The sequence below is a fragment of the Brachyhypopomus gauderio genome, chromosome 19, assembly GCF_052324685.1.
Source record: "Brachyhypopomus gauderio isolate BG-103 chromosome 19, BGAUD_0.2, whole genome shotgun sequence".
Taxonomy (NCBI): Eukaryota; Metazoa; Chordata; class Actinopteri; order Gymnotiformes; family Hypopomidae; genus Brachyhypopomus; species Brachyhypopomus gauderio.
Window position 1 is genome coordinate 9,866,340 of NC_135229.1, and position 11,229 is coordinate 9,877,568.

General features: G+C 42.1%; 1 protein-coding gene across 1 annotated transcript; it reads left to right on the plus strand.

The window, feature by feature from the left end:
- Nucleotides 1-1,429: 1,429 nt before the first annotated feature.
- crsp7 (cofactor required for Sp1 transcriptional activation, subunit 7) lies at nucleotides 1,430-10,720 on the plus strand. The gene is made up of 3 exons (XM_076980876.1): nucleotides 1,430-1,876; nucleotides 6,605-6,679; nucleotides 8,373-10,720. The coding sequence occupies exons 1-3, from the start codon at nucleotides 1,805-1,807 to the stop codon at nucleotides 9,972-9,974; spliced, it is 1,749 nt and encodes a 582-aa protein (XP_076836991.1). The 5' UTR covers nucleotides 1,430-1,804; the 3' UTR covers nucleotides 9,975-10,720.
- The last annotated feature ends 509 nt before the right edge of the window (nucleotides 10,721-11,229 follow it).

Here is an 11,229-nt window from a genome sequence, read left to right on the forward strand (position 1 = left end):
TATATATATATATATATATATATATATATATATATATATATATATATATATCTACAAGTTGTAGATGCTAAATTTCGGATGGGGTCAATATAAATCTGGAGGGGACATGTCCCCCCTGTCCCCAGTGCCATCTGCGCCCCTGGAATCAGTCATGTTTCATGTTTGAAGCTAAAACTTGATGTGTGTTTAATAATGAAAGGGAGATCCAGTAGCAAAGCCAAACAAAAAGGTAAAGTCAAAATCCCAACAATAATGTCTCCAAAACACTACAAGACTTTATTTTCTTGAGCAACAAGAGATTCTGCTGTATTCTTTAAATGACATATGGGTTTACATGATCAATTACAGCACCAAAAGCTTTTTTATATGGCAACAGAGGTCCCAGAGGAAGATGATGACAGTGGGATTTTGCCAATAGAGCAGACATGTAGGTCCCCACCTCAACATTCTGAGGCCAGAGGGAAAGTCAAAGTGACAGCAGTGTAGTAGAGGAAAACACTAGAAAGTTACCTGTGAATCAGGAGTGGGTTCTGTGGATCCGCAGATCAAAGGGTGGTTCTTTTACAGTGTCTCAATTCAATTATGTATGCACAAACCTTGACAAATACAAGTCTATTACATTCAGAAGGTATTGTTGTTCCTTCTTGATGGGTTTTTATATAGTATTTTATAGCACTATGTGGTCCGAAATTACCAGGTGTCATGTTAAATTCAGGTGATTGGGTGATTACAGTTACCTAGGAAAATAATTGTGGATTTGTCAAGGTAATTTTCGAGCTATGTGATTTTATTAGATAGGACTTCATGCACATCAAAGAAATGCATATATTTACATGAATTTGTTTTGCTGTGTTAACATTTTCTGGCAAATTTCAGCAGATGAAATCTGGGTAAATCTAGTACAAAGTAAGGTCTTTCATAAGTAAACCATGTTGAAAGTTGAGCTGAGCCAATTATCCTTATTCCAAGTGAGCAATTTGTTTCATTTAATTTTAATTTCATTTGTTAGGAAATAACATGTAATTTAAAGGGAATTCGGAATCACTTAAAGGGATACAGAATCTCGAATGTGAATGGGTATGGTAAAAAAACGCCATTAAATCATTGTATTATTGCACGTCATTTTTAATGTACTTAGTAGTTCAAACAACTATTAATGTATTATTTTGGAAAACAACCCGTTCCCGTTTTTCAGGTTTTATCAAACTATATATAGAGAACTTTTTCTCGAGACAATGACGATGTAATTGTTGAGAGAATCGTCCACTTTACAGATTTGGGCCGTTCCTAGAAAACTATCAATATAGTGACACCTGCTGTTTGTTTTGATTAATGACGCGTCCTCTTCTCTTTGTCCTTCACTCTTTTTGGCGTTGCATCGCAACTTCACGTTCTGCGCATGCTCATTTCACCTCTTTTCGGACAGCGCAACTATTGTCATCGCACCGACCGCACGTCAGCGCCGTTAATGTTTTACACGGGAGCTCGGCGAGCGCGGTTACGTAATGACGTCTCAGAGTTCCAATTTCCCATAATGCACCGAGGAGACGTTTTCGGTCCAGTTTGCTTCAGAAGTCGCGGAGGGCGCTGAACGCGCTGAGGCGGAGAGAGACGGCGGCCGTCGAGTCCTCGCTACCCGACCGAGACCTTCTCTATCAGTTTCACCACCGACGGGCGCGTCCGAAACATGCGGTACCGACGCTTTCTGAACGTCCAAACTGGTCTGTGAGCTTCTGCGTCGCACGTACGCTCGAAATTCCGGAGGATTTTTTCCCCCGTCGGCCGATTTCGCACCGAGCAGGCAATGACAACGGGCTCGGCAACGCCGCAGCAGATGAGAGACCGGCTGCTGCAGGCCGTCGATAGCCAGAGCAATGTGAGTAGCCCCCGCTAGCCGAGTCCGCGCTCACCCCCGAGACGCAGCTGGCGCCGTGGCACTCGTACAGCCGACACAGTTTTTTCATCTTTACCGGGAATATATCGGACGCGCACTATTTTAACTCCTGGTACGCGGCGGAAGCCGCGGGAGTAATTGGGTTTTCTGAGGTGAAATAAGATGGCTGGTCAGGCTACGCGCTTAGCTTAGCCGTTAGCTTAGCCGTTAGCCGAAGTTGGGTCGAGTTAGCGAGCGCGGCTGGTGAAAGTTGATCCCCAGGCCAGCTAGCGCGGACCGCCGTCGCGAACCTGCGCTTTCCGGCCGCCTGCCAGTCTGACCGTTTCGGCGAACAACCCGTCAGCCGGTCGATGTGGCACACGACGTCGGTGTGGCAGTGTTGTCGCCGCCGTTGGCACCGCTCGAGTCCGCGGGCTGGGGGCAGGTGGGCTCCGCGCTGCCTCGCAATGCTAACGCTAACGCTAGCTGGCCGGGTGACCCGCTAGGCGGTTTGTCGCGGGCTGAGTTGACGTTATCTAGTTTAAAATATCTCAAAACACCGTGACATTACCAGCCCGTCTCCGAAAATGATGGAAAACTAAAAAAAAAATCTCGATGTTGACGACCGCTGTGGCGACAGGAGCTGTGGACGACCGGGAGGACCAGCGACGTTTACCGTCTTGGTCAAGTTCGTCACCTCTCAAATGTGGCGATTAAGTGTAGCCGGCCGGCTAGTTCCGCAGGCACGTCCAGGCTATCGGGGAGTATCGGCGAGCCAGTCCCGTTATTAACGCTCGTCTCGGGACTGCTGCCTCCTGCGCCAGTGCTGTCAGATTGTAAACTGTATGTAGCTCGGCCACTCCGCTGTCTAGCTCATTAACCAAGATGATGATTCATTTTAACACCAAAGTGCTCCACCATGGACGACACGGGGGGGAAAATTAAATATATTATGTTGTTGGAACGAAGTTGACTTATTTTGTTTACCCATGCCGTGTTTGCTGATGGTGTCCCTTGGTGTCTAGGTTGAGTTTAACGAATGGGCTTTAATTTATGTTCCTGGAAGTTTAAAGAAGACGTGCATTTGGAGGTTTTCTATGACAACTGCTTTCCACGTGTTTTAACAAACGCGTTAAATGCCTCTCCCTGCGCATCCTGTGCACGTTAGGAGTATGTATTGGGTTTGACTTGGGAGTGAGGGACGCAGAAGTTTGACGTCGGCTTCTGTGAGAAACCTCAAAGAGTGTGTAAAGTGTTTTAGATCTCATGTACGAGATCTTTTACATTACAGTGGCCGACTGTGTTTTCATACCTGCGAATGACGAGGCATCGCTAAGATTAGGAGAAGCCGTTTTCTCCAACTTGACCACCCTGCTTAAAGTCTGAAACCAGCAATCCTCGTGTCGAAACATAAATTAGCATTAGCGCAGGACACGTGGTGAATAGTAAAACATTGTTAAAAACACCATTATCAGTTTAAGTGGAACCTGAAGACCTGAAAACAAGAAAAGGGGCATTTTGCCCTTGCACTATGAATGTTGAATATTTCTAGAAATATATTACAGGTTTCTATTGATGACCAACAGTATGCCATTACAATAAAATTCCCTTTAATCAATGCCAATTCCAATGTTTAATTGTATTTTGTAATGCCATCTTTACATTTTTAATTGATTGCTCAGGTCTGCGTTTGCAGACGTCACAGGTTAGCTTAGAGCACACTAGTCAATTACGACTTGTACAGTCACTAAAGTACTGACAGACCACAACACTTTAAAATATAAATATCTGGATGTCTTATTTGTAGGGGGGGGGGGGCATGAGCAATGTGTGAATTGTTTGAAATGTGGCTGGATCCAGCTAGACCTTTAGTAGATGTCTTATGCCATGTAAAAGCAGTTTGTGCACATGAGTGTGTTCACATTAGGGAGAAAGTCCCCAGCTACAGTACAAGCAGCGTCATCAGATTCTCCCAAAGGAGCCCATGATTACCCACAGTGAGCGCTTTGCTGGAGAAATGTTTACTGTAGCTCCCATTAACAAGAGCTGCAAACAAGTCTGTTGCCTCCTGACAGTTATAACTGTGTTAACAGCTGTTATATATTTAAAGAAGACCCCTACCTTGGCAGCAGAAGGGAGCACACGCTACACAATACGATCGTCACGGGTGACTCCATGGCTGCTATGATTTTTATTTTTTTTATGGACATCTACCAGAATATTTTAATATTGTTTGTGTATCATGGGGGTGAGATCCTATTAGAAATTTGAATCCAAGAATGCATAGAAATACCACAGGAAAATCAAAGGATGAGAGAGAGTTGATAAGTATTGAGTTGCTGGTAGTGATGCAAAGAGTATAAGGCATTTGGGTACCAGATGTAGAATTTTTCCAGAGGTGCCTGTTTATCATGTAGAATACGTAAGGCTTTGTGCTGATATACACAATCACCTCTTTAGTCTTACATACTTGTGCTTGAGAAATATTTATTACATTATTCTGGTCCAAACCAATATTTGTATGGATTGTTGATGGAAGCCATTTTCAAAGGAGTTGTAGTCATTTCCCTGCACTGAGCAAAAAATGAATGTTTAAGGAATCTCTAAACCTAAACATTACAAACTTACAGGAACCTTAAACATAAACCATCTACAAACTTACAGGAACCTACACCCTAAACATGAACCATCTACAAACTTAGTTTTTCCCCAGTCTGCATGGAAGCAGTTAGTAAGCAAGCATGTCCAGTTTTAAACGTCTAAACGTCTGTTCACATAGACCATGTTTCATTTTTCGCTCAGGTCAGATTTGCTGTCTTGATGGTTCTGATTTATAATTGCCACTGAGCTGTATTTGTAATGTGAACACATCTGTCCTATGAAACACACATGCACATTAATATGCTTCAGTAAAAGTCACCTGCATCACCACCAACAAAACCATCATGTTTGTGATTCATGGTATTGAACTGGCAAAATGGACATGCTAGTGGTTTGTGTGTGCTATGGATTTTGCTCTGGAGGATGACGAGCGGTTCATGAATTGTAGTCTACGTGATCAGGTTGAGAAGGTGAAATAAAACCAGACAGACGGCTATCTTGTTTTCACAGCTACTGTTGAAACTGCAGTTTCTGTCCTCAGTTGTTTTGACGACGACCGTACTAAGTGCGTGCGTCTAGGCAAAAGGCCACTTGAATTCTGATCTGACTGTTCTCTTCCAAATGGCTGCGAATCGGATATGAATCCCATCCAAGACCACATGCAAAAGTGACTCAACTCGGATTTGAAAAGAACGGATTTGTGTTCCTACGTAGCCCTGAAAAAAAGATGAGTCATAAATATCTGGTGTCAGTCAGGTTGGTTACGTGCGTGTGGCCCACATCTTCCACCATTGTGTCCACCCACCATGTGATGTACTCCAGGCTCTGTCTTAATTGACTTTAATTTATATAGTCTTACTGTCAATTTTTGTGTATGTTTGAGTTTTAATAAACTGGTCAATAAACTTAAAGGCTTCTTGTTGTATAAGTTCTGTCTTTATCTCGAGGTACAGACAACCACAGTTGTTTTAATATAACAAAATGTCTCTATTTACTTTAAGTGTCCCTTTTGGCATGAATAGGCAGACTTGATGTTATCTGTAAGACTTACTAATATAATAATAGCCCATTCTGGCTAATGGATTCCTACGAGGCAGCTTTCTACACTGACTTCTGTTTCAGTAAACCCGATTGACTAGATTAGTTTGATTGAAGTACTCCATTATCTAAAATGCATGGATGAGCTTTTGTTAGCAATGTTTATTGAAATTACAGCATGTGAAAATATGGGAGTAAATCTCATACATCTGTTTTTTGGTGACTGTAATTTGTTCTTTCAGTTTTAACTTCCACTTGTCCATCCTGTCACTTTGTGATTTGCCTGTTTGTGCACATGCAGTTTCTGTATATTCAATGCATCATGAAATTTGAAATTATACATATTTGATTTCTTTGATAGACTTCAGAATTTTTTAACTGAATGCACAGATGTGCCTGAAAAAACAACAAATGTACACTAATATGGATTGTTTGAAAATATTTTTGTTTTGTTGAAAAAGAACATACCTTTTTGGAGAATTTTTTGGTGTCTTGTGAAATTGCCACAATTGTTCTATGTCCACGTTTATCAGTATCACATTGTTCTGTAAATAACACACTGTATGACTATCCAAACTAAAGCCTTATCACACCAGGTTTTCTAAGCTTCATATTTGTAAAATACATGTTTACTACAGATTTAATGTAGCTTCTCCAGCCCCAAGCGTTGCATTGTGAGGGTTTTCCACAACAGTGGAAGGATACATTAAAGGTTTGCTGAGACATTAAATGCGTGCATAGAGTCCTTGTCCTTTCCTGGCTGTCTTTCTGTTTTGTCCTGGGGTCAGAGGTGTTTGTTCTGGGCATAATGACCATGCACTGATGATGGTGTGCACATTTGAGTACTGATATATTCCACACACTCCTTTTGACTCTGTGGCCCTCTCCGATGCCCCACTACTCCCAACTGCTGTTAGGAAATGATTCTGGCAACCTAACGTGCTGTAATTCTTCATTGGTTGAAGCTTATTGCATTGCGTTGACATTGCCTGTATTTGAAAAATGTATAATGCAGGTATTGTACTGGCTGTGCTGTTTACCTGTGGTACCATGTCTGTGTTGACAGCTGTGCTTGTCTTTGTTCTCCTTCAGATCTGTAACATGGTTGCAGTACTTGATGTCATCACCAACTTGGAGAAATACCCAATCACCAAAGAAGCACTTGAGGTTGGTGAAACTTTAATGTTGTTTCATTTTCCACTTTTCTTTTTTTTTACACACAAAAATCATCTGATACCACTCATTTTCTTCTTTCTGGGGAAGAAACACTAATGTTGATCTGTAATTGCAGGAGTGTGATGTGCATAATCATAAAACAAAACGTGTCTAGTAGATTGGGTTAAATGTGAAGTAGGAATTTAATAATGATTTCCTTCAGTGTGGCCCCCAAAATGCAGAATTAAGATTTAGGGGATCCTTTCAGATTCCTGTATATTGAAACCACTTGCTGAGCTTCAAGAGAAACTGACATGAAGAAAAACAAAATTTCCTATGATTTGAGTCACTAATTATTTCACTAGAAGAAAAAACCCTGATGCAGTTGAGAACTTTGAAATATAACTGTCCAGATAAAACACCAATAATAAATGAAATTTGCCAGCATGGCACTAAAGACAATAGTATCAGCTTTGAGATTCATGTAGTTGTAAACTGTATAATGGATGTAATTTTTCCCCCAAACATGGGGTTGGGTCTTTTGGACTATAGTTTAGTCCTTACCTGTTGAGGTTTGGGCAGTGGTTTGGTTCTTTGTGTGTATTTAAGTGTTCACCTGACAGCAGGCTTTTGGTTCTTTTGTGTGTATTTAAGTGTTCACCTCAGAGCAGGGTTTTGGTTCTTTTTTATATTTAAGTGTTCACCTGAGAGTGGTGTTTTGGTTATTTGTGTGTATTTAAGTGTTCATCTGAGAGCAGGATTTTGGCTGATGTAGCCTATGTGTTTACCTGTGTGCTGTTACTCTGTCCATTTAGATCATCTTCATAATTATGTTGATTAGAGTACATAAGAGAGACTGACATTGGTGCATAAGTGACAACTAAGACATAAAATTGATTTGCGAGATGACTGATGACTGTTCTTTTGAATTTGTGACCTTGTTAAAAAAATATTTAGATTGGAATTTTGTAAATTGTGAAGCCATGTTGTGTGTTCTAAAAGCACTACTGTGAATATAGCTTGTCCTGCAGAGTGAATTAGTTTGTCATTTCACTTAAAATGTTGAAAAACACACACAGCATGTGAGTAGACACCATCACCACTGAAAAGATGTCAACTTCATGGTCTTACTCTTCAGAAACATCCCTGCTAATTCTTCTGTTAAAAAGGTGTTATCCTAGACCTGATGGAAAATGTAGAGGTTTATGTATAAATTCTGATACAAAAGTAATTATTGATATTATTGCCCGTATTATTGTAGTCCATATGTGTTTCACTCAGTTTGCTCCTTGAAACCTTTTCTTGTACTTATTAACAAGCCATTTTAGAAGTGATGTCTTGACATTATGGCATCACAGTCGATGTAGACGTATAGTAATTTACTGGAATCTGGGATTTTAAATGCATTCTGTGCCTAATCTTTTGTTAGTTATTTAGGAAACTGCCATCAGACTGGTTATCTCTCTGTCTATCTGCTCACTGATGAATGAGCCTGGGGGAATCTGCAGTGCATATTTAGGGCTTTCTTAAAATCACTATTAAATTCTTATGAAAGTCTTCAATGTAGAAAAAATATACACAATCGTATTAACAGGGCACCTAATGAACTTTTTTTTCCGGATGTTCTAGAACATCGCAAATGTGTTTACTTGATCAAATGACCTTTATTAATCCATTTAGTAATTATATTTTCTTTTTAATGCAGGAAACCCGACTCGGAAAGCTTATTAATGATGTGAGAAAAAAGACGAAAGATGAAGACCTCGCCAAACGTGCCAAGAAACTCCTACGGAGTTGGCAGAAGCTGATTGAGCCCAGCCAGAGCGACACTCCATCTCGGGGAGTGACGACTGGCGCCGGCTCAGCCAATGGCGGTTCACATCCCTGCCGAACAGACACGCCTACGTCTGTACCCCCAGCAAGCAAGATCGCTCCAGAACTTAAAACCAGAAATGACATCCACAATACTTGTTTGCCGGTGGCGGAGAAATCAAGGAGTCGAAAGCACAGGGGTGAGCAGCGAGACAGTCCACACCCTCCGACCAAACTGCATAAAACACTCTCGTATGGGTCCGTGTTTTCATCCACCCCGCCATCAAATGGAATCGATGGAAGCCCTGAGCCCGTCTTAGCAAAGCAGGAAGATGCACCTGCTGACAGAAACCCCCCAGAGCATCTCGACAACGACAGGCAAAACAAAATCCCTGTAAATGCAGTTAAGCCTCACCCAAGCTCTCCTGGGCTCAGCAAACTTCCAAGCACTTCCTCCTTACTCAAAACTTCAGTGTTACAGCAGCAAACGAGAACGGAAGGAGAGGGTGGAGAGAGACGTTTGCCTGTTAGCCCCGCATACTCCAGTCCACGTAGTGTAACACACGAGTCGGTGGCTAAGAGGTCTTCAACATATGCACCAAAAGGGACTCTCCTGAGCCCAAGTTCTCCCGGTTCTACCCAAGTGCCCTCTCTTCTGCCTTTAACTTCCCCAACCCTAGTGTGTCTCACCGATGGTCCTTCGGCCCTAGGGCTGGAGGATTCTGTGTCCTTGCACAGATCAGAAGAAAGACCGACTCAGACAGCAGTGCACAGCAGTACAACACAGGAGGCGTCAGAGCTTCTTAGGCAAGGTTTCTCGGAGGTTCCTAAAAGTGGGTCGGAAGGAGTAACTTCTAACAAAAAACGGAAGAAGTACAGGTCCAGAGACTATATGGTGAATCTTCAAGGGCAGTCCTCGGAAGACAGGACAAAACCCGCACGCTTAAAAGAACGCAGACTGACCTTTGACCCGGTGACGGGACAGATCAAGCCCCTTACACCCAAGGAACCTCACCAAGATGAGGAGTGCCAGGCGCGGACGACCTTTGAACCTCCAAGAACTGAGATGCCCCAACCGAGGCAACCCGTGACTGCTGCCAGTCCGTTCCAGCAAACCAACTGGAAAGAGCTGTCCAGAAACGAAATCATTCAGTCTTACCTTAGCCTTCAGAGCAACGTCCTCACCTCCTCGGGTGCACAGGCACACGGGGCACACTTTTTCATGACTGAGTATTTGAAACGGGAGGAACATGATGTTAGAGAATCCAGAAAGACACATGTTTTAGTACCAAGTGGCTCTAACGCTGAGCTTCCTGGTGTTAGTCGGAAAGTGATGCAAGAGGACCTTCAGAGAATACACACGCAGCACTGGCCAGGCGTGAACGGTTGCTATGACACCAAGGGCAACTGGTATGATTGGACAGCGTGTATATCTTTGGATTCTCACGGTGATGAGACCAAACTGAATATCCTGCCATATGTGTGTCTAGACTGAGGAAGATGGCGCTAATTGCTTTACAGTTCTTTTCTTTCTTTTTTTTTTTTATTGCCCCCACTGTGAGTTTAAAAAGATAACTTCTCTCCTTGATATTCCATTCTGAAGTTTTGATAGGTGGAGTGACAAGGGGCTCTTCAGTTTTCTTAAATAAAAAAAAAATAATTTGAAAAGATGTCCTGTTTGTAATGTGCTGCTACCAACGAGAATTTGCAAACAAGCGTTGTAAATAATGGCTCAGTGGGAGGGTCTGGGCCACTTATTGCACAATAATGTGTGGGGCGGAGTCTGAGTGAGCTGTAGGGGGAGTCTGAGAGCAGTGGGCTGTGCAGCTCGGGCTGAAAGCAAGTCAAAACATTGTTTGGCAGTTACAAAAAGCTTTATGTGACAAAGAATAAATTATACATTTTTTATTATGTATGCATCTATTTATTTGACCTTTTTTCTTTTTCATGTTTCCAACCAGAAGGGTTATCAGCTCAAATGTGCAAATATCTTTGAGGCTTTTCAGTTTGCATCACGTTCAGTTTTTTTATTTGAGATGTACACGAGACTTGTGACGTCTCGTGTGCTAATTACAGTAGCCACCAACATTCCATACATTGTGTCCTTCACGTTTTTCTCAGTTTAACGTGTATATGGTTTTCAGGGCAGACAAACTATTTTGTCACAACTTGAATTAGAAAAAAAAAAAAAAACATCTCCTTGGTAAACGTGTTGAAGAAATAACAGGCCTTTTTTTCCATGTCATGACCCTTGGGGAAAAATACCAAAAGCAAAGATGGGACGCCTTCATACTGTCTGGATGGGAAGTAAGAAAACGTTAATGCTGGAATTATACTTGTTAGCATTCCTTTAGCTATTGCCTTACTGGAGAAAAACCACAAGCAAAACAGAAAACAAAAACTTTAATTTGAAGAGCCGTAGTGAACGTAGAGCATTTGGATCGACCCCGCCGCGTCATGGAAGCGCTCTGCGCTGATGGAGGCGCACGTTATCTGCACGCCTTTAAACGCTGCTCGCAGTCCAAGCGCAACAGCATTCGGTGGGAAATTAGCATTAGGATTCAGAATATTCTTTCTTTTGCATTTACATTTGTCAACCGGTGAATCCATTCAGGATGTGGTCTTGTTGCACACAGCGTCTCCTGCTTGGCACCATGGGGATTTATTTGTTTTATATTTTCCCTTTCAAAAAAAGCTTGTTTGTGTCATTATGATGCCTTGCCATTGATTTTGACAATGTTTTGTGAAGG